The sequence below is a fragment of the Stegostoma tigrinum genome, chromosome 12 (assembly GCF_030684315.1).
Source record: "Stegostoma tigrinum isolate sSteTig4 chromosome 12, sSteTig4.hap1, whole genome shotgun sequence".
NCBI classification, from domain to species: domain Eukaryota; kingdom Metazoa; phylum Chordata; class Chondrichthyes; order Orectolobiformes; family Stegostomatidae; genus Stegostoma; species Stegostoma tigrinum.
In genome coordinates, this window is record NC_081365.1 from 57,903,590 (window position 1) to 57,928,206 (window position 24,617).

The following is a 24,617-nucleotide window of genomic DNA, read 5'->3' on the forward strand; positions in this document are numbered from 1 at the left end:
TTATGTTTACTGTTTATTCGTCATGATAGTCAGTCACTAAACTTATTCACAAGAAGCAGATAATGCACTTTCAATGAAAGAACAATTTCATTACGGAAAAAAAAAATGACACGACACAATAACATGTTGAACTCGTCTTATTAATAGATTCAATCTTTTCGCCTCAACGACTAGATTACAGATATTTAAATGTTTGTGAAGAGTTACTCTGTATCCACTTTACAGATCCTTGTTCAATTGGCATGCCTGTAAATGATTTCCAGAGCTTTCTTCTCATTAACTTAAGCCTCTCCACTTCTTTTCTTTGCCCTGACTATTAAATGGCACTTCCAAACAACTCAGCTTTGGTAGGTATGTCACTCACACAATCAATAACATGCTGCAGCTTTCCTTACAGAACAAGGTGGAACATAAATGAAGGGAACGGAGCAGAACCAGCAGTAGACAAATGACAGCTACATCTCCTCATCATTGCTCCGCATCCCAATGCAGCTAGAAACGTTGTATATTGGAGAAGGCTCTCTGTATCATGGGCCTGGCTGCAACAAAACCCATGCCATCTAGAATCAATAAGAAGGGAATGATGGTGTGCTTTATTTTATTCCTTTCCTGAATTTGGTCACCCTCATCCTGTTATCGGCCACCATGTTTAAATTTCCCAACCCACTTAGATCTTTGACAACACTCTTCACCTTTCCAATGTGCTGCTTTTGGATGCATAAGAACTGCTATTCACGTAGCCCCCAGACATCCCCAGTGGAGGAGAGAGAGTAACATCACCCACAGCACTGATAAAGAGTTCCCAGTACTGTTCTGATACTTGCAACCGCTCGTCCCTGTACTGTGTGTATCATATTGGATACGACAGAGTTAGGATCTGCATGTGGCAAGTTACCCAGCAACAGTGGCTGCAGCTAGGCAGGGGATAAGAACAACTCATGTTCAAGTTTCCTAAAGAACCAGGCTGCAGATGTGTGACTTGTCTGGAAGAAGATGAAGACGGTGGATGGTGCTGTACAGGAAAACACTGATGAAGCTGCACATGACAAGGTGGCTGCACTGTACATTGTAGCTGGACTTGTCCATTTTTCTTGATATTGACCCATCAGCCAATATCAAGAAAAATGGACAAGTCCAGCTACAACGTACAAGACGGCTGTAAAGAGAGCTTCTCCATTCCCCAGGCTCTTTGTCATCTCGGTTTGGTATCACTGACCCAGTGGCATTGCAACTTCTGCTCCCTCCCAACATCTTCTCAGTGCCCTTTGAGGAACAGAATCCATCAAAATCCAGCACCTCCTCCTGACACCTCAAAAAACACTCCACAGTATTTCCAAAGCCTTTGGAGGAATAAATGTCAGTACTTGACACTTTAAATATTGCTTATCGGGTCCATTTTGCAGGTGATCATATGCTCACTGGTGACTGACAGATGAATGCAATGAATGAACCCGTGTGGCATAAGTTTGTGAACAGAATGTCAAATTGGCCAGTTAGAGCTGAGTATGACCTTGTCACCAGGTGGGCAAGTCTTATGGCAGGGGCTGCATGTCAGAGTTTTCTTTTCTGACTAGGGTGCAATGTGGACATGCTGTAAATAGCTGGACACAGTGCACACCCTGGTGAAGGACCTCCTGCTCCCACAGTACCATCTCATGTCAAGTTATGGCTCTGAATTCCACACCCATAAATTCACTCTCCTATTAAACGTTTAACATGAAAGCATAAAATTTATTGCCTCCTCCACTTTTGTAATATTAGAAATTCATTTAAACTCAAATCTTCAAAGGCAAACTGTCTGAAACTGTTGCTATAGATCACTTTGACATGTAGCAATTATCTCATTGGCGTAATAAATGAGTTGACGGGTTGAAGGAACATAAAAAGGTGAATCCTACTTCCTCAAGTACTGAAATCATTTGCATTATCATGGCAACATTTTTAAGGTTTTCTTTAATAAGATTTGGCAATCATGTACTATTGAGTAGTTTTCCACAGAAACAAGGACCAGAGGTCTAATTTAGAAGTTACCTACTCAAATGAGACCTCTTTAAATCATTTTCTACAGCAAAGAACAGATGGTTCAAACTTAACCATTTCAAACCTATTTCAGGCAAACGTATTATCCCCAGCTATTAGAAATGACAAATATCTGATGCTGGTACCAAATGTGAATTACAAGCTTTGCAAGCCAATTAGTCTCTTACACTTATGTTCTTGTTCGTAGCTCAAGTACTTCATTATAAACAAAGTGTGGAGCTGGAGGAACACAGCAGCCGAGGTAAAAGTTTCTGAAGAAGGGTCCTGACCTGAAATGTCAGCTTTCCTGCTCTTCTGAAGCTGCCTGGCCTGCTGTGTCCATCCAGCTCCACACTGCATTATCTCTGACTCCAGCATCTGCAGTTTTTGCTATCTCCAATACTTCATTGCAGTGTAACCTTGGGAATTTCACTAAGTTAGGAATCAGTGAGCTTTCTTACAATTATATATTTATCTTACAAAATTATTTAACTTAATCTACAAAAACATCTTTTAAGGTCAGTGAAAGCTTCTTTGTGGAGGTCAGTGGCTCAATATTCTGTTTTACCTCAGCATACCAGGAAGATCTGACTCAACTTCTGCACTTCCCAGTCAGAATCATTCTGCGGTTCCTGTCCTGAAACAGAATCATTTGCTGACTTGAAGAACACTTATTGAATTTTCACTTTGAAGGGAATGTGACTAACAGTTGACTTTGTTATCCTGCAGATGGGCAAGACCTTCAATAAGTTGCAAGGCAGCTTATAAAATGTACCTGTGATTTTCTCCCAGATGGTCACATTGATATTGAAAGGGAACATGCATAAAGCTTGTCAAGAAATCCAAACTACTGTTAACTGGTTTAATGAATTACTCTCTTCTCAAACCAACCATATCCAAATAAGTGAACAACAGTCAGTTCCCTGGACTCCAACACACAAGATATATTTGCAGCAATTTTGAGGAGATTAAAAATGATAAATATTGGTAATTCAAATCTAAATTAAATACACTAATATATCCTAATAAATGCACTGCTATATGGATTGTATGCTACAGGGTTAAATAAGATAGGTGCGTGCATATGTATTTCTATGTAGTGAGCCAGAAAGTTACATTGCATGGGATGTTTCTGTTTTACACAGTGAACAACATACCGGGTTAGTACTCACTCTGACCACAAACAAATGTTTATTCACAAGTGAAGTTATGCCTGTCATAAAGTGGCCAATTACATATAATCATGACCATTAAAAATGCTGGAATTTTTCATCTCATCCATTACAAAAAACATGATGGAAGATATTAATTGATAGGCCTCATTGCTGTCCAGACTGAGCTCTATTTGACGTTGTCTCATCTCTCCATCTGCTGGGTCTAATAAGCCGTCAACCTCAACTTGACACATTCCTCTGCCCCAACACCTCATCTGGCCTGAGCCCTCTGTCCTGGCAACAACATCACACCCATGGTGAGACACACGCCCAATCCAATAATTTCACTGCTCCACACCTCCCCCCACACCTGCTGGATATGACAGCCCTATCCAACCTCAAGTGGCTCACACAACCCCCATTCCCACCCACTCCACAATGGCCAGACCATCTGGACCCTCTACTGGCTGACCTGAGACACCCTCTGACTTGAGAGACCCCCTTCACTTGTCAAGCCTGACACAATGCACCCCAACATTGAGCGCAACATGCCCCAATCTCCTGTGCTACTCAAAATACCCATTCACTTACCTCACATCATCACCTCTGCCACTCACCCATCTTTCTCACCTAGTATGCTCCCACTCACCTAGTTGGCATCCGAAGCACCTGCCAGGAGCTGTGAAAGCTTTTGGTTGGATGGCTGGATATTTAAGTCACAGAACACAGCATGTTGACATATACAAAAACAGAGACATAGTCTGTAGGAAATTTTTTTCTTCATTGCTCTATTCATGGATTCCTGGACAGGTTCATTGCAGGAGACTCCTGTTCATGATTCTTCACGACAGAAGGAATCTAAAAATGTGTTATTTTTCATTCAACCAGGGTCAGAACTAGGGAGTCCTCTTGCATTTGGGTAATGAATCTTGGCAGCTGCAACCGCTCTTACTTTTCCTGAAATCTCATATATGTCCTATTGGAGAAACAGCTGCAAACCATCATGTCTGCAGATGTAATGGGAACTGCAGATGCTGGAGAATTCCAAGATAATAAAATGTGAGGCTGGATGAACACAGCAGGCCAAGCAGCATCTCAGGAGCTGCTTGGCCTGCTGTGTTCATCCAGCCTCACATTTTATTATCTATGTCTGCAGATGTGTCAAGTTTTATTCAGAACACCCTTATGCACAACACACAATTGCTGCAATACAAGTTCTAACAAGTTTGAACTCCACAAGAACCAATTCCAAATTCTGCACAGCTACCGCCCTACTCATGGGTAAACCGAACACCACATTTCTTTCCATTGACAATACTACAGTGGAACTGACCTGTGGATAAGGATGAGAAAATCAATATGTTCACTTTGCATGGTCAAAATATTTACAGAGGATCAATAGCTGGGATTCACATTTGTATGAATATGGACCTAACTTTCTGTCCAACATTCCATTGAGCCCTTAATCCTGTATTTCCCTCACGAATAATACTCACCAATCCTCTTGAACATCCAGACTATTAACACATTTATGGATTTTGGAACACTGTTTACAAAATCTTATGTAAGCATCTCTGCAGCCTAATTCAGCACTGCTGGTTCATCTGAATCTGGTCTAAGCTACCCTCCTTGTTTCTATCATCATCAACAACACCATCTTTCCCTAAAATCAATCTGCTTTAATATATAAAGCCCAAGCTTCAATAATCTATTGTTTTCTCACCTAAATTTTAACTCATGATTACTGCATCTTCTCCTTTGGAAGAGATCTGAGAAATGTTACCATGTTTACAAGGGTTCTGTAAAGTACACGCCAATTTTCTTCCCAATTACTGGTTCAATTTTTGACAGCATTCTCTGGCAAATTAGACCAATTTCACAGAAAGTCTTCATTTTACGTAATATTTTACAATGCAGCCTATGCAGGTAAAGATGCATGAACAAGAAAAAAATATCATTTGATGATGTCATGTTTGGGCTCCTAAAGTGTAATTATTTAGTCACTAGACATCTATATTTCTTACCTGAAGCTCTTCCTCTAGGGCAGCAGTAGCATTATCTCCATTGTTCTCATCAATGACCACCACCATATGTGTCAGAGAGTTGACACGTACTTGTTCTTGCTCCAAGTCCTCTTGAAGTACCTAAAAGGGAACAAGCAATTGTGATTGAAGGTATTTTCAGAAGTCACATTTATTGATTCTTAGTTATAACAAAAATGACACAATTTATTCACTGTGTATTTTGAGTGGACACAAGTTCCACATTTACCCTGTTATTCTTTGACAGCAATTCGCTCCATCTCGAAGCTATCTTAGTCCTTTGTTTCATTTCATTTGGCATTTTAACAAAAAGAAAACTTTCCTCTTCCTCACCAGCACTTCCTTCTCTCACCCTCTGGAGTGCAAATTGAACATCCAACATCAAACTGTTTCTTGCCTCCACTGACCTCATTTCCTCTGGTGATATTTTCTCCCTAGCTTTCCACCTCATTGGCCCCAAACTCAGACAGCTTGCTTCTACCTCTGCCCAAAGACCACAATCAAAACAATCCATTATTATAAGGTTGCTTCTGATCCACCGCATAGATTTATTCCCATTTTAGCTTTCTTTTTCTCCCCCAGCCCCCTTTTCTGTCTTTCAAACTACATCTGTGACTCTTATCCTCCATCAAATTGATAGCTTACATTTTCTTGGCCCGATGTATCTCCTCTTTACTGCCAATGTCCAATCCTTCTAGACTTCCAACCTGAACCCGAGTGGCCTGAAAGCTTTTGGTTTCTTCTTTGAGTAGGAGGTTTATCTAGATTTTATTGACCACCACTCTCCTCTGCGTGGATGGACTTGTCTCATGTCAACAAACTTTTCTATTAACTCTTCCTTCAAAAAAACATGTCACGGGTGACATCATGGATCTTGAAGCAACTATTTCTGTAAGAGATGTGGAATATTCTTTTAACAGTCCTGTCTGAGCTCCCACCCTCAATTCCTTTCCTCAAATATCGATGTCTTTGCTGGCATCCTTTCAGGTTCTTGCCCTTAACTGCAATTTCCACCAAATTTGCTTCCTATTACTACCTTTGTCTCAAGCTCTCGTGGTCTAACCCCACTTTCCATTCTTCAACTTGTGTTTCCATTTCAGGAGCTAGAAAATCCAGAAGTATTCAATGTAAGTGCACCGATATCCACTGCTACATTAACTACAATTTTCGTAGGCTGTATCTCAATTGAATTATATTTTGTTCTGACAGTGCAAATTCCATAAGAGTGATTTTGACACATCTTTCTTTTTCCTCTAATGGTTAACAAGGTCCGTGACCATGTTAGGCCCATTTCACGTACCTTTTTCTTTTACAATCCCGGGACAATTTCCACACTTCCCTCGACCTTCCACACTTTAAAAAGAGAATTTCCCTTGCTCTCTATCTTGGTAAACTAAAACTAAAGCTCTCTCTACTCTTTTGAACTGAAAGTAAATCTCCATCTACACTACCCTCATCTGACACTCCAAGGACACATACAGCATCTAGTTAGATAGAGTAAACCTCATTCTGCTCTTTCAAACTAAAGGTGACAAAGCCTTTAGGGCAGCACAATGGCTAAGTGGTTAGTATTGCTGCCTCAAAGCGCCAGGGACCCAAGTTCGATTCCAGCCTCCGGCAGCCGTGTGTGGAGTTTACACGTTCTCCCTGTGTCTGCGTGGGTTTCCTCCTACAATCGAAAGATGTGCAGCTTAGGTGAATTAGCTATGCTAAATTGCCTATAGGCTTGTGTGGGTTACAGGGGGATGAGTCTGGGTGGGATGCTATGAGGTTGGGTGTAGACTTGTTGGGCCTAAGGGCTTGTTTCCACACTGTAGGGATTCTATTCTATTCTAAATGGGGTTAAACAACCCCTCATGGGGCACTGTAACAAAATACCAATTAATGGCTCGTGAACATTTACTAAATTAAAATAACATTGTCCAGGGCGATGATGCACCCCTGCCCCTGTGATGCCCACTGGTCTCCGATGGCCACAATTGTGCTAGTTCATAATGCATGCTCCCTCTACAGAGACACCTGAATGCAGATGTAACTAAGAAAGTGGGGCAGACAGTCAGGTATAACTCCCTCCTAGGCCCACTGACTGGACCTGAGAATGGCTTCTTAGGCCATACCCACTCTCATCATCATTCATGACTATCAAAACACTTCCCAGGTGAAACAGCGTTCATGTGCACTTCTTTCAACTTAGTACACTGCATTCTCTACACATAACATGGGCTCTTGGATAAAATGGAGCACAAATGCAGATTGAGTAACCATTTGCAGGACACCTCCGTTCAGTAGACAACCATGATCCTAGAGTTTCCGGGTACCTGCAATTTTAATTCTCTGTCTTGCATATACAATATAGGAATTGTAATTAGCTGTCGGAATATAGGAATTGTAATTGGCTGTAGGAGGTAGTGGGCTTACAATGTGTATTTGCAGACGTCTATGATCTTTGGCTTGGCGCAGTGTTACAACGAAGCTCAACACAATCTCAAGAAACAGCATTTGATCTTTTAATTGGGTACTTCTGGCCTCTACGTTGAGTTCAACACTTTGAGACCATGAGACCTTCCTCCACCTCCACCACCAATCCCATTTTGTTTGCCTTAACCTTATCTTTCTTATTTTTGTTTCTGGATGGCAGATTCCAGTATTGTGCCTTTCCCACTTCTTCTGCACCCAAATTTTATTTCTTTAATTGTCCCATTAACTCTCCCTCTGTTTCTATTTTTTCCGTCACTCAGAATCTCACATCTTACTCCCCCTACCATAGGCCTCCTCTTTTATTGTTCCTCCAGCTTCTGTCATTTCACCTCCTTAATAGCTATTACATTTCAAACTTTTCCCAGTTCTGAGAAAAGTCATTGACCAAAATGTTAACGGAAATCTCGTTCTCCACATATATTGCTTGAACTGCTGAATGCTTTGAGCATTTTCACATTTTATTATCATGGAAATCATGTGCCAGAGGCATTGTCATTGCTTCAACAACAGAAGCTTAGATGTGCACGCAATCGCAACCCAATGCCGTATTTAGGTTTACATTTTATTAGAACCTCTGGGCTCAGAAGTGAAAGGTCTTATTCAAAATTTGTAATCAGGGAAGGAAAAGATGTATTTATCTTCTTGTCTATGCAGCACATTCAGGTGAATAGAAAATATTTATTTAAAATGACGCTTAGACAAATGCCTGCTGTTTAACAGAAGGCACAAACAACATGACTAGATTTTCTGACAACTGTTTTTATAAGGTCAAAATGTTATGATGACAGCCAACTTTCAGCAGTTTTAAGATGTGTTATCGGTATAATTTGAAGTCTTGCTTCAGAGTTGATGAGACATTCTGCAACTGCATCATCTTGCACAGGAGAAGGAGTGTGTTGTATCTATAAGATGCACAGCAGAAATTCACCAAAGATCTCTACAGAGCACCTTCCAAACCTCTGGCCACTTCAAATCCAGCAGGACAAAGGCAGCAGATACATCAGAACAACACCACCTGCAATGTGTCCTCCAAGTAACTCACCATCCTGACTTGGAAATGTATTGCCCTGCCTTCCTGGTCACTTGGTCAAAATCCAGGAATTCCGTCAGTGATGACATTGTGGCTCTACCTACAGTGTGGATTGTAGTGGCTCAGTAAGCAGCTCACCTCCACCTTCTGAATGGCAACTAACAACAAGCAACAAATGCTGGCCAGCCAGCCTGCCCCATCTCCCACGAATGAATAAAAAAAAGTCAGCCAATAAAATGTTTCACTGTCCGTCAAGGAAAACCTGAGATACTGACTTATCAAAGGCATGAACTGCTTTGAACCCAAATTTTACAGTGTTGCCTACCATTTTCATTTGATACTTTAGATATATACAGGGCAAAAGAGAGGTAGAATTGGACACTGAACCACTGGAAAATGCTGATGGAAAAGACATGATGGGGAACAAAGAAATGGCTGAGGACCTGAATAAGTAATTTGCGTCAGTCTTCACGGTGGAAAATATGAGTAATATCCCAAAAATTCAAATGACTCAGGGGCCAGAGGTGAGTATGGTGACAAACAACAAGGAGAAGGTGCTAGAAAAACTGAAAGGTCTGAAGGTGGATAAATAACCCGGTTCAGATAACTGAAGGAGATAGCTGATGAGATAGTGGAGGCATTAGTGGTGATCTTTCAGGAATCACTGGAGTCAGAGAGAGTCCTAGAGGACTGGAAAATTGTGAATGCAACTGCCCCCATGCCATGTAAGAAGGGAGTAAGGCAAAAAATGGGAACTTAAAGGCCAATTAGCCTAACCTTGGTTGTTCAGAAGATTTTGGAGTCCACTTTGAAGGATGAGATTTATGAATACTTGGAAGTGCATGGTAAAATAGGGCAGTCAGCATGGTTTTGTCAAGGGAAGGTCATGCCTGACAAATCTGCTGGAATTCTTTGGGGAGGTAACCAGTGGGTTAGACCATGGAAAGCCAATGGACGCTATATACCTGGACTTCCAGAAGGCCTTTGACAAGGTTCCTCACAGGAGGTTGCTGAGTAAGATAAAGGCCCATGGTGTTAGAGGCAAGGTACTCGCATGGATAGAAGATCGGCTGTCTGGCACAAAGCAGGGAGTGGGGTTAAAAGGGGCTTTCTCAGGATGGCAGCTGGTGACTAGTGGTGCTTCACAAGGGTCAACGTTGGGACCATTTTACCTAATACATTAGTGATCGAGACGAAGGAACTGAGGGCATTATGGCTAAGTTTGCTGATATACAAAGATTGGTAGAAAGACAGGTAGTATTGAGGAGGCAGAGAGGCTGCAGAAGGATTTAGACAGTTTGGGAAAATAGGTAAAGAAGTGACAGATGGGATGCAACTTGGGAAAGGTAAACTTTGGTTGGAATAATAGAGGTGTAGGATATTTTCTGCATTGGGAGAAAATTCAGAAATCTGAAGTGCAAATGGACTTGGGAATTCTAATCCAAGATTCTCTTAAGGTAAACTTGCTGGTTGAGTCAATAGTAAGGAAGGCAAATACAATGTTGGCATTTATTTCGACAGGATTGGAACATAAAAGCAGGAGCGTAGTTCTTTATAAAGCTCTGGCGAGTGGATTCAGAGGAGGTTCACAAGAATGATCCCGGAAATGAAAGGCTGAACATAACAGAAATGTTTGAGGGCTATGGGCCTATAGTCGATGGAGTTTAGAAGAATGAGAGGGGACCCAATTGAAACTTACAAAATACTGAATTGCCTGGACAGACTGGATGGTGGAAGGATGTTTCCATTGGTCGGACAGACTAGGACCCGAGGGCACAGCCTTAGAATACAGGGAAGACCCTTTAAAATAGAAAGAAGGAGAAATTTCTTCAGCCAGAGAGTCATGAGTTTATGGAATTCACTGCCACAGAAGGCTGTGGCAGTAAGGTCATTCAGTACATTTAAAACAGAGATAGATAGGTTCTTGATTGTCAAGGAGATAAAAATTATGGGGTGAATGCGGGAGAATGAGGTTGAGGAATTTATCAGCCATGATTGAATGGCAGCGCTCAATGGACTGAATGGCCTAATTACTATGGCCCCAACGTCTGATGGCCATATAAACTACTTGTTGCAAAAGAAAACCACAGAAAATAATTGTGTTTTATTTTCTTCTGATATCCAACAGAATGCCAATATCTATTTAAGGTTTTATTAGTTAAGTTATATGCTGATTTCAACAAGAAGTAGCCACGAACAAGTTTATTGCTGACAGTATTTAATAATGTGAGTTTTCATATTTTCTTGGAGTCAACAGCTCTGAAGATTAAAAAATCCACCATCGACAAAAAGCAAATTGTTAAAGCTGCTGTAAGATAACAAAGAAGCACATTCCAATCTGTTTCACTGAGCTGATCCGACACTGAAATAATAGAATAACATTAGGAGAACGATTCGAAGAAATGGAAGCACGTGGAGTGACAGAGGCTCAATGCAGCACGGTTAGTGTCACAAACAAATCCATTTGTATTTCTGATTAGAATCATTTCAGCACACAAACATGGGGTAGAAACATGATGAGCATTTTCAAATCAGAATAGGTTAGTTGAAGGTGGATTTGTGAAGTGAGGAACAATGATCGGGTCTTACTTGATTGGAGGGAACAATTTATAGTATTAGCTAACCTGGGCCAAGGACAGGAAATTAATGACAAGCAGAGGTACATCTTACAAGCATAATATGCCCAGAGATGCCATGACAGAAGGTATTAAAAAAACTGTGCAAGTGAAAAAGCTCAGCTTTAGGGTGAGCAGGAAGCATAGCTTCATTGGCAAGAGAAAGGAATTGTGAAGTAAAGGTTTAATTTGGCCTATTTCAAGGAAAGGCTAAGTGCAACAAGGAACAAATTCACGGCGATGTGAATTAATGAGCTGGAGCCTGAGTCTGTAAGGCTACAGGAGCATGTTCTCTCTTCTTAGAGGTTGTAAATTTATACTTAATAAGTCCAGTTAATGTTCACTCAGATGAATGAGGACCTCACATTTCTACAGATGCTTGAAGGGTCAAAGTGAGTGCTGTCAAGTTCAGCAGCAAATAAAACTTTAAACTCCTCATATGGACACAGGGCATGAGATTATTAAGTGGAGCCTTACGAAGATAGTTAGGAATGAAGGTCCGGGACTTCTGGCAAAGTGAATGATTTGCCCAAGGAAAATGAGCACTGATAGCTTTTTATATGGTCCACTGAGATTTGTTGATAAGACAATTGAACCACTACAGCTTCTGGCATTAGCACACATTGCATTTGAGAATGCAAAGTGACGGAGGCTCACACAAGGGGGAATAAACAGGATAAAACAAAACAAACCTTACGGACATTGAAGGTAACAAAGGACGAGAGAGAGTTTGAGAAGACTGACAGCTGCACAGACATTTGGTAACTGGAAACCAGAAAGTTGGCATTTAGCAGCATGAAAATGCAATTATAGCCGAACTAAAAGAATATTCCCCAGGAACACTCCAAACCCCCAGCCCAAAAAGAAAAAGCGAGTTGCAGAGAAATGGGCTTGGAAGCAGTTGGGCTGTGTGTGTGTTGTGAGAAATAAGGGAATACAGTTGGAAATTTCTGTGTCTGTGATTGAGGCTAGCAGATGACCAACTCATCAGGCCAAGTCAAGAGAACAACGCAGACCGTTCAGATCATTAAGTCCACCATACCATTCTCCTGCCTTCTCCCCATACCATTTGATCTTCTTACTAATCAAGAACCTATCTCTGTCTTAAATACATTGAATGACTTGGGCTCCACAGCATTCTGTGGCAATGACTTCCACAGATTCATCAACTTCTGGCTGAAGAAATTCCTCCTCACTTTCAGGCTGTACCCTTAGGTCCGAATCTCTCCTACTAGTGCAAATATCTTCGCAACATCTACTCTATCTAGGCCTCTGAGTATTTCCTAAGTTTCAATCAGATCATCCCCTCATCCATCTAAACTCCACTGAATTCAGGCTCAAGGGTCCTCAACCACTCCTCATATGACAAGCCCTTCATCTCCAGCACCATTCTTGTAAACATTCACTGGACTCTCGCCAAATTCAGCACTTCCTTTCTTAGATATGAGGCCCTTAATTGCTCACAATATTCCAATGCCGTCTGGCCAAAACCTTACGTAAATTCAACAGTGCATCCCTGCTCTTGTTTTCTTGCCCTATTGAAATGAATGCACACATTGCAATTGTTTTCCTAACTGTCAACTGAACATGTGCTTTAACCTGAAGAGAATCCTGAACTCGGACGCCCCAATCCCTTTGTGCTTTAGATTTCTGAAGCGTTTCCCCATTTGGAAAATAGTGTACACATCTATTCATCCTACCAAAGTGCATAACCTGCCACTTTCCCCACACTGAATTTCATCTGTCACATCTTTAATCATTCTCCTAGCCCGTCCAAGTCCTTCTGCAACCTTGGCCCTTCCTCAAAACTACCGGAACCTTTGCCTTTGTCATCTGCAAACTTAGCAACAATGCCTCAGTTCCTTCATCCAGATTATTGATGGACATCGCAAACGGTTGTGGTCTCAATACAGATTGCTGCAGAATGCCACTAGTCACCAGTCACTATCCTGAAATGAATCCCTTTATCCCCACTCAGAGATTGTAAGAACTGCCAATGCTGGAGTCAGAGATAACACAGTGTGGAGCTGGAGGAAGGGTACCAAACCGAAATGTCAGCTTTCCTGCTCCTCTGATGCTGCCTGGCCTGCTGTGTTCCTCCTGGCCCACACTGTGTTATTGCTTTATCCCCATTTCCTGCCTTCTGCCAGTCAGCCAATCCTGTATCCATATAGTACCTTGCCCCTAACACTATACACTCTTGTTTTATTTAGCAGCCTCCTGTGCAGCACTCGTCAAAGGCCTTCTGGAAATCCCCATAGATCATGTCCACTGGATCTCTTTTGTCCACCTTGTTCATTACCACCTCAACGAATTAGAACATATTTGTCAGGCATGATGTCACTTGACGAAGCCATGTTGACTCAGCCCCATGTTACCATGCACTTCCAAGTACTCCGCAATCTAATCCTTCATAATTGACTCTTCGAATCTGACTAATGACCAAGGTCAGGCCAAATGGTCCATTAAGTTTCCAACTTCACCTCCCTCCCTTCTTAAACAGGGGTGTTACATTCCAGTCCTCTGGGACCCTCGTGACTCCAATAATTCCTGAAAGATCATCACTATGCGTCTACAATCTCTGCAGAGATCTCTTTCAGGACTCTGAGATGCGGTCCATCTCGTCCAGGAAATTTATCTACTTTCAGACCTACCAGCTTCCCAGCAATTTCTCCTCAGTGACAGCCATAACATTTATATCTGACCCCAACTTTCGGGGCTTTGGTGTGCTGCTGGTGCCTTCCACTCTGAAGACTGTTGCAAAGTATGCTTCACATGCTCTGCCATTTATATGTTCCCCATTACTACTCTGCAGCCTCATTTTCCAGTGGTCCAATGTCCACTCTTGCCCCTCTATTACCTTTCATATACCTACATCTTTTTTTAAAAAAAGCTAATAATGTAAACGAAGATTGCAGAAGTTAATTATTCTTATATTACGTCTTCTCCCCCATTTGCTTCTGTAGTTGCCCTCCACTACTTTTTAAAGGCTTCCCAATCATTTACACCACATTGTACGATTTTTTCTTTTGCTTTTGTGCCGTCCATAACTTCCCTTGTCAGCCATGGTTGTGTCACCCTTCCATTTGTATGTTTCTTCTTCCGTCCGATTAATTCCTCCACACCTCCCGAACTATCCTCAGAAACGCCTGCCAGTACTGCTCCACCATCTTCCTTGTAGGTAACCTCTGCTCAATTTTAATTCTGTTCCATCAGATTCCAGATTATGGTCACTGCCCTAGGGGCTCATTCACCTCAAGCTCCCTCATCAAGTTTGCCACATCACTCATCAGCCAAGCCATTCATACAAGGAAGGACAGCTTGTGTAGAAGCAGAGGGTTAAGGAGGACAGTGAAGCAGTGATAGCAGAAAACAGGGCAAGATGAATCAACAGTAAAATTACAAACAGTTTGGAGTCACAGTGTAAATGGAGGAAAGAAACTAAGCAATCCTGGCTGAGAAACTTGGTGGTCAGGCTTCAGAACGAGGATGAAGATTTTAAAACATGGAGTTAGAAGAAAAAGAATATCAGGATTGAAAAGTCATCAGAAGAGTATGTAGAGAACTAAAGATGTGACTCATTGATAAGAATTACACCATCTCCATCAAAATCTTTTGAGGAATCCAGGGTGAGAGGGTGTAGAACCAGGCAGAGAAGCTTCATTAAAGGGTAATATGTAACCAATAACAAACTAAACTTTGTTCAAAACCCAAGTTGTCAAGCACAACCACTGACAAGAACACTGCAGCTTAACAAAGGCCTTCATCTCATAGAAATGAAGTGTGGAAGCAGACCCACAGATTCCACATTGACCCTCCAAACAGCACCCCACCCATGCTCCTCCCAATCCCTGTGACCCTATGAGCAATTTAGCATGGCAAATTCACCTAACCTGCGCATCTTTGTACTGCGGGAGGAAACCCATGGAGATGCATGCAGACCCCTACTGACCGAGTCTACAGGTCGTCACATATAAATGTAACGTTCCGTACCTTCAGTTGGAAGCATGTGCTTATGATGATATGATGTGGCTGTCTCATCTCGGGGCAGCACAGTGGCTCAGTGGTTTGCACTGCTGCCTCACAGCACCAGGGTTCCAGGTTTTATTCCAGCCTCAGGCAGCTGTCTGTGTGGAGATTGCACATTCTCCCTGTGTCTGCGTGGGTTTCCTCGAGGTTCTCCAACTTCCTCCCACAGTCTAAAGATATGCAGGTTGGGTAGATTGGCCATGCTAAATTACCCATAGTGTCCATGGATGTTTAGGCATGGGAACTGCAGGGTTACAGAATTGCAAGCGGTGTGGGTCTGGGTAGCATGCTCTTCGGATGGTCCGTGTGGACTCGACGGGATGGATGGCCTGTTCCCACACTGCTGGGATTCTATGAATATTCTATGAATAGATACGGGGAGGATGTGCAAACTCCACACAGTCACCCGAGGCTGGAGTCAAACCCAGGTCCCTTGCTCTGTGAGGCAGTAGTGGTTACCACTGAGCTATCATGCTGCCTTGTTTGGGTATGGATGGATAATGTCCACTACAAGCAATAATTGTTGGCCCATTGGCAGAGAATGAAGTGTCACACTGGGCAGACAGTTTGGGACCAGGAGTAGTTTGGAAGACTAGATCGTTAAGGAAGTCCTGGAAAAGAAGATTGGTGAGAGTAGGATGGGCAATTTGGATCAGAATTTCTGACTGCAGAGGCAAAAAGTACCTTGAACGAAGAAGATCATTAAGGAAAGGAGTGAGAGGCTTAAGCTTGGTTCTCTCACCCAAGAGTATTTTTGTGATATTCATCAGTCCTTTCAACATTTTGTCATATTTCTATTCCTGTTTATAAAACAAAATGGTGCAAAAAATGTCTCAACCGTTCTGAAAATCAGGTACAACTATCCTTTTCTCAACTGGCACTGTCCTCATTTGAACAATGAACAAAATTTTCAGCGTCTCTATCAGGTTATCATACATCACTGTATCACAATTTAAAATTTACATATCATCATTCTCAGAGGACTGGAAGATGAGAGATGAATTAATTATAGAGTTGTTCACTGATTCACTTCTCTTCATTTAAACAGACCTAAGCCTCATGGATACAATCTAAAACAAAACATTCACTTTTTGGACTCAGATACAGAAGAGTCAATACGCACTTTGTGTTCTTCCACTTGTTGTTTTAAAGCTTCCAAATCAGGGCCAAGGGGTTGTGCCTCCATTTGGTGAATTCTGTCCTCGGTGTTTGTTAACCAATCAGCTAACTGCTTCAGTTGCTGCTGCTGAAGATCCATGAGTACTTCATGCAACCTACAAACAAGGAAATGGATTGTCAACATTACTTGTATCCATAGGCCTAGCTTTTCACAATGGCATGGTGTCACTCCATCATTGTAGCAATGACAGGCATGCCCAGTAGTCACAAGTCCCTCTCTGAAACAGCATGTGCCACTTCCGCAGGGGTGAGAATGGCAGTGGATTACATTTGGTGCCTCACATTTTGGGGAGGCAGCTGCCTCCATCCCCATGTGATTCCAGTAAGTGAGGAATCAACAGCCTGAAATGTGTCTGATTGAAGCAGGTTGGGGATTTGTTTGGACATCCAGGGTACTGATTTGGAAATAAGTCTCAGAATAGATTTAGTGGAGGTCAGCTGCCATTTGGCAGAAGTAAGATAACTTTTGGGATTGTTAAATGTAATCATCAATGTGCATTATTGTGTAAACTCATTGAAAACATGAAGCTCATTGGAATTGTCAAAAGCCATCAGGAGAAACAATTAAAAGTAACAATCAAAGGGTAATGTCAAGCTGTCAAGATATCTAAAATCCTCTGTGTTAAATCTTTGAAAACCATGCCTGGAGCATTAAAACAATCACTGATTGCCACTATACTCGATCTGTTGACATAAACCTGTGTTTCCGCTGGTGATTTCGTGCTGCATGACCAATTTTTCAATCATCTATTAACGTACCACGGCTGTCTGTCATTTACTGTTTATGGCACGGTTGTGAGTGTTTGTGAAGTGGGACTATAAATTCCAATGCTTGATGTTAAGGGGCTAAGCACTTGAAACATTGGCTGGCATAAGATGCTGAATACTTGAAGGCATGTAAATGTGTAAATCAGTTTTAAGGGGAAAAAAAGTGTTTTTTTAAAACATACTGCAATCTACCACTGACACTTCAACTTTGTTTCATTTCATCCTTGCTTAAGGCCTGAGGTTTGTGTCTGATGGGTACTGGTTGAAGTTAGAACATTAGGTGCAACGGATGAGGGTTGTGTCTGGGGAAGTGATGGGTTGGCACTGACTAGCCATAGGGTTATAAAAGGGTCAATGGGAATGGCTAAGGGGCACCGGTTGGCATAAAGCCAAGGGGCAGATATAGCAACATAGGTTAGCATGAGGCAAAGAAAGGTGATGGGTGTAAGAGTGGAGGACGGAGAGCACAGTGGAGGAATTGTTGGATACAGGACATGAGTAAATAAAGTTGAATATGTTGTGCATGGGACATGAGAAGTGTTTGGAGAGTGAGGACTGATTTGAGCTGTTTTCTCTTTCCTTTCACAAAATCAATACAGTCAGAGTACACAGAGATACTTGCAATCCTCCACCCTCGTTCTGGTATCACCTAATCCAGCTTTCAGGGAATCTTTTAAATTCTAATTTCCAAGCTCGGAAGCAAACATTCAGGCTGGGGTTAACAAGATAATTCTATAGCAGGTATACGGAACACCACCATTTGCAAGTTCCCTTTCCAAGTCTCACACCAATATGACATGGAAATATAGCCCCATTCTTTCAATCTCACTGCATTAAAATCTTGGAGCTCCCTCCTTAATGGCACTACAGGTGTACCTGAAACAGTCCAACAATGTCACCTTCTCAAAGGCAATTAGGGATGAGCAACAAATAATGGCCTTGCCAGCAACACATTCATTCCATGAACAAGAACAGAAAATACAAATGTACACAATTTAAAAGATAAAATAGCAAACGGAGGGGAAAATTGTCACCTGTCCAAACTTTCTCTCTTGATATATGATACACAAATAGGAATAAGGACGAGATAATACTATCGACTTCTGTTTGATCCAAATTAAAAAAAAGATGTGTGTGAAATCATGTCACTCCCTCACTTTAACAGCTGACACGGAGGCATCATCTAGGAATTTTAACAAAGATTACTTGGCAGCTCCAATGCAGTACATCCTGATATTATCTCCAAAGAGATCACAGCAGCATTTGACAAATCGAAAATCACACTGTGTTTCTAAGGTCTTCCTCTAATTACATAACCTCACTACAAAATAAAACTGATAAAGAATGAGTGGGAAGACATTGTCTCATAAGACCTTGATATTTCAAATTATGTCATTATATCATATTTTCAATGAAGCAGCTGAATGAACAATTGACCTTAATATTCTCAGAGTGAATCACTCACAAAATCATCCTCACATTTGATTAAGAATAATTGACTGGTGAATAATAAGAAAGGTACCGGTGACCTGAAATTTCAAGTACGTAAATTTGCAAACTATTTTTGACAACTTTTATTTACATTACATGTCTTATGTTAAAAGTGCAAAAACTACTTTACAGGATGCTTGTCTAAGAATAGATTAACATTTAATCAAGTAATGAGATAATCTACAGTATGACCAAAAGTTTTGTCCAAGAGGTAGGAGCATCTTTAAGGACAAAACAAGAAATGGAAAAGAAGTCTGATTTAAGCATGGGATTCAAGATTTTAAGGCCTTGGCAGCTGAAGGCACATTAGCAGCAGAGTGAATAAAATTGAGAATACTGAACGGGCAATTGAAATTTCACAGCGATCGGAAGTGCGGGAGGGATATACAAAGATAGGAGGACATGAAGCCAGAGGATGAGGGAATTTGAAAATAAAAACAGTAATGAGCATTTTCAATTTAAGCTTTGTTGAATGAGGAGCCAAGGGAGACCAGCAAATCCATGAGTGATGGGTGAATAGGGCTTGTGATGAGTTGGAGAATTGGCAGCAGAGTTTTGAATGCCTTCCACTTCAAGAAGAGTAGAACCTGGGTGGTCAAACAGGGATTTTTTGGAGTAGTCAAGGCAAGTGATAACCAAGGCATGGATGAGGGCTTCAGCAGCTGATAAACTGAACAGACATCCAAGTTTGGCGATACAATTTTCAAATAGATGGCCTTGGTGAGGGGTTAGATATGGTAAACTCAATTTGATATTAAATGTAACCAGGTTTGTCAAGAATCTAGTTCAGCCTTGTACAGTTTTCAGGAGGAGAGATGGAATTAGTAGCCTATTGGACCAAGAAGTTAAATCAGCACACTTTACAGAATTGACTAATTTAGAGTGAGACGTTGAAACTAGAAAGAACATCTCAAAAGATTCCCCTTCTAATATAACTTTAAGATTTGTGTTGGAAAATTCACAGGCATCAGCTAAGAGCAGGTCGAGTTTCAGTGGTATTGCCCTCTGTGCTTTCCCATCAAGGCTGTCATGGTGCTCAGCCACTTTAGGACTGGCTGGTGACCCTAAGGACCCACATTTCCACCTGGACTCAATTCATTCAATTGTTGTAGCAAACTGGAAAACCATTTTGTCAGTGTAATCAGGTACGTTATGATTTTAATCAGGTACAGATAGGTACACTGTGAATACACCCATGTGCATTCACCATATCAACATGTTTTTGCTTATGCATGTTGATGCAGATACATCATTGTTAAAGTGAAAGTATAAGCCAGAAATGATTTTAATCTGCTTACTCCAAACAAAACCTGGAAACATCTTAGAGGCAAGAAAAAGCAACGACAGTAGAATGGTGCCGACAGAGTGGAGTTACATACATCAATTTTTGGACCACAGCAATGAAATGAAAGTCATATCGTTGTTTGCTGCATGGGAAATAAGTTTTGGTTGTCGCTAGGTTCAAAAAATTACTCACGGGATGTTGGCATCTCTGGCTGGGCCAGCATTTATTACCCACCCCTAATAGCTCTGGAGAAAGTGATGGGTTTTGAACTGCTGCAGTCCATGTGCTGTAGGTAGATCTCCAGTGCTGCAGTCCATATGCTGTAAGTAGATTCCCAGTGATGTCAAGGAAGCAATTCCAGGATTTTGACACAGTGGCAGTGAAGGAACAATCTTATTTTTCCAAGTCAGGATGGTGAGTGCCACACAAAGGGCCTTGCTAGTGATGGTGTTACCGTGTATTTGCTGTCTTTGCCCTTCCAGATGAAAGGGTTGGACGGTTTGATGATTTTTTGCAGTGCATCTTGTAGATAGTACACCTAGCTGCTGCTGAGCGTCAGTGGCGGATACAGAAAATCTTTGATATGTATGATACGACACCTCAAAACTGCCTGAATATTTTTTCAACAAAATGGGCAATGTCTAAATGTTCATGAAGATAGATACTGGAAAATGAGTGCCTTTCAGTTGTGTAACACAGTACCTTATGCTGAAGCTGGATTTAAGCATATGTCTGAAGGAAGAAGCAGGGGTCACGGACGAAGGATTTGGGGCAGACCATTTAGGACTGAGATAAGGAGAAATTTCTTTACCCAGAGAGTGGCAGGTCTGTGGAGTTTCCAGCCATGGAAAATGGTGGAACCAAAATATTGAATGCTTTCAAGAAAGAGAGTTAGATAAAAAGATAAAGGGCTAAAGAGATCAAAGGGTATGGGGTGAAAACAGGAACAGGATACTGAGTTGGGTGATCAGCCATGATCATATTGGATGGTGAAGCAGACTCACCAATTCCAGACTTCACTGGATTCTGGGAAGGTTCCAGTATATTGGAAAACTGTTAATGTGATATCTCTGTTCAAAAGGAGGAGACAGATAAAAACCAGGAAAAAATATATACCCGCTCTTATTTTCTATGTTCTTATGTCTGATATTACCTGACTCTGCACCAACACTATTCTAATCTTTTGCACAAAGACCCTTGATCAAAATGAGCAACATTTTAAAAAAAATCTGTGATGCATATGCTGCATTTAATAATATTACCATCACTTTTGCCCCAGGATTTAGCAATAAATCTGGCAGTATTTTTAGATCTAAGATAGGACACATCAATTTGGCAATACAATGATCTGCAACCAATCTGCAGAGGCACTGATACAACTGCTTTATGGGGACCGCTTTAAAGCGGAAGCCTGACATACTGTAACTAGAGATCTGATTTTCATTCAGTGGTGCCTCGAAAAATTACTTATTGATGAGCATCGGTCGCACTCTGGATTCTTTCGCGACTTCGACAGCTGCCAACAAAGTGTGCGTTTGCTTTCTTGATTACATTTTTGGAGAGTCAAGAAGGAATGGATTCTGATGATCACATGCCTTCATGTCCAATTTAATATTCCTTTTTCAAATTTGTTTTGTTTAAAATTAATTTGTTTGGGGAGCAGGAGCCAGTGTAGGTCAGCTTAGATCTAAAAAAACTGCCAGATTGGGTAAATTAGACTTGAAGTAGATGGCGATATGGAGTAGAATGTTTTAGCCATGCTCCAGTTTGTGCAAGACAGAAGATGGGGTGCAGACCAAAAGATGGTGTTGAATCTGGAGATAATAAAAACAAAAGTTTTAAGGTTTCAGAAACAGACAAACCATGTTAGGAGTAAATGGCAGCAATATTGTGGAGGTGAAAGCAAATGGTGTTGTTTAGAAGAGGATATAGATTTGAAGTTCTACTCAGAGTTAAATATATCATGAAAGTTGTGGATAATGTTGTACAACTCCAGCCAATGGTGAGAAAAAGGAACTGGTGGTGAACACACAAATACTTACAGAGGGTCAAAGACAAAGGCTTTGTCTTTTCAATAATTAACGACAGGAATGTATGTCATTATCGAAAAGTAGATGTTTGATAAGAGATGTGATCACTTATAGGTAGTGGCTGTGTACAGAGGTGAAGATGTGGAAACTGATGTCATGTCTTCAACTAACAACTCTGAAGAGAAACATGCAAATGAGAAATGGGACAGGGCCAAACAATTTTTGGAGGGCTCTCGAGATGTCAGATGTTTGGTGTCAGTAGGAAGAGAACCCTCCAGAAGGAAACTCCCTCACCATGAATGTGCCATGTCCAAGAGTTTTAAAGAAATTGGCAGCAAAGGTAATAGAGTCATTGGTTGAAACATTCCAGACTTCACTGGCTTCTGGGAGGGTTCCTGCAGGTTGGAAAACTGTTAATGTGATATCTGTGTTCAAGGGGGAAGAGAGATAGAAAGCAGGAAAATATCGGCCACTTACCCTGACATTTGTCACTGGGAAAATACAGGAGTCCATCATTAGGGAATCAATAGGAATTTAGAACATCTTGCCACAATTAAATGGTCAAACATGGCTTTGTGTAAAAAGAAATCATGTTTGACAAAATTGCTGCAGTTTTTTGAGCATATAACAAGCAGAGTTAATAATGGGGAACTGGTAGATGTAGGCTCACTGGATTTCCAGAAGGCGTTTAATTTGTTTAAATGTGAGGTACTGCATTTTGATAAAAGAAAGAAAGACAAGGTTTATATAATTAAAAGTAGAGCCTTGGGTGGCATTGCAGAGCAGGAGATCTCGGGATTCAGGTAAATTATTCTTTGAAGTATGCCTCACATATCGACATGGTGGTTAAGAAGTCATTTAGCAGGCTTGCCTTCATAGCTCAGACTTTTGACTGTAGGAATTAGAACATTATGTTCAGGTTGTACAGATGTTGGTGCGGTCTCTTCTGATTTCCCTATTACAGGAAAGAAATTATTAAGCTAGAGAAAGTTCAGAAGAGATTTAGCAGGGTGTTACTGGAATGGAGGGTTTGAGTTGTTTGGAGAGGCTGAATAGTCTGGGATTTTTTCACTGGACCATAGGTGAGTGGGATGTGACCTTATAGAGGTTTATAAAATAATGAGGGGGTTAGACAAAGGTGAATGGCAGGTGTCTTTTCTCAAGGGTGGGGGATTTCAAGATGAGGTGGCATATTTTTAGAGAGAGAGGAGAAAGATTTAAAAAAGACCTGAGGGGTAATTTCTTTCCCCCACAGAATGGTTCATGTGTGGCATGAACTTCCAAAGGATGTGGGTATAGTTACAACATTTAAAAGATGTTTAGCAAATCCATAAATGAAACATATTTGGAGGGATATGGACCAAGCACACACAGGCGAGATTAGTTTAGTTTAGGATTATGAACGGCACGGTTTGGTTGGACAAAAGAGTCTGTTTCTGTGCTGTTGGACTCCATAACTATAACAGTATTTGGCCTTAATTTCTGAAAGGTTGGAGTTTAAAAACAAATATGTCTTGATGCAACTGTTAGCTCACAGTTGGCTGGACAGCTGGTTTGCAATGCAAAGTGATGGCAACATCATGGATCCAATCCCCATCTCCTTCGCAACCTCTCCCCTCACCTGGTGGGCATGGTGACCCACCAATTAAACCACCATCAGTCTTCTCTCTCTCGCTCTCATGAGATAGGCACCTGATGTTCCAGTGGGACGATGACTACCTTACCTTGATATTTTTGAAATATCGGGGAGTCAACTGTTACGAGGATCTGGCGTTGAGCACTGGGGAAGATTAACTATGGTCAAGTCTGCTAGGAGAATCCTGAGGGGATAAATGGCGTACTCCTGCTCCTGTTTCTTATATTCTCATGTTATAATGTGTTACATTCAATGGTGATTGATAAATAGTTATGATTGCTCGCAATTCACCTCCCAGTGTGAGTTTTCAGGTCATGTTGTCAGTCAGAAATGGGAAATGGGAGAGTTCTATCCAAGTACCAACAAAAAAACACAATGGTGTTTCAAATAATGGTAATTGTTTTTGCCAGGCATAAACATTGAAATATTGTGTGAAGTTTTAGACATCTTATTCTAAGAATAATGCCAAATCAATGCACAGGGCGTAGGAGAGATTGACTGAGGCAATATGAGAGAAGAGTGGTTTTATTTAAGAGCAGAAGTGAAGAAATACTCTGGCTAAGGAATATTATTTCCGTTAATTAGTGCTGCAATACTGAGAGGGCTTAAATTTGAGATCAACAAAGGTATTACCTAATTAATCATCACAAATGGGATGTTCTCCAAGAAAACTGCGGTGAATACAGATATCATTATCTTTTGTTTTAAAATGGAACCCGATCAATTTAATCCCCCTTTTGTTTTAAAAGAAAAAGGAAAAGGACGGCTGGGAATTAAACTGAGTAGAGAGGTCTCTCAGAGAATTGTAACAGGCACAATAGCCAAACAATTCCTTCTGTACGACAAAATTCTATGATTGTA

At 41.2% G+C, this 24,617-nt stretch overlaps 1 protein-coding gene across 11 annotated transcripts in view; it reads right to left on the minus strand.

The window, feature by feature from the left end:
• Positions 1 to 24,617, minus strand: part of dmd (dystrophin) — a 1,835,475-nt gene that overhangs the window by 1,124,175 nt on the left and 686,683 nt on the right. For all 11 annotated transcript variants that reach the window (XM_059650343.1, XM_048540566.2, XM_048540567.2 and 8 more), the window contains 2 exons: positions 16,491 to 16,641; positions 5,198 to 5,317 (listed from right to left, as the gene is read on the minus strand). In XM_059650343.1, coding sequence (XP_059506326.1) covers positions 5,198 to 5,317; positions 16,491 to 16,641 — 271 coding nt within the window. The remainder of the gene's footprint in view (positions 1 to 5,197; positions 5,318 to 16,490; positions 16,642 to 24,617) is intronic.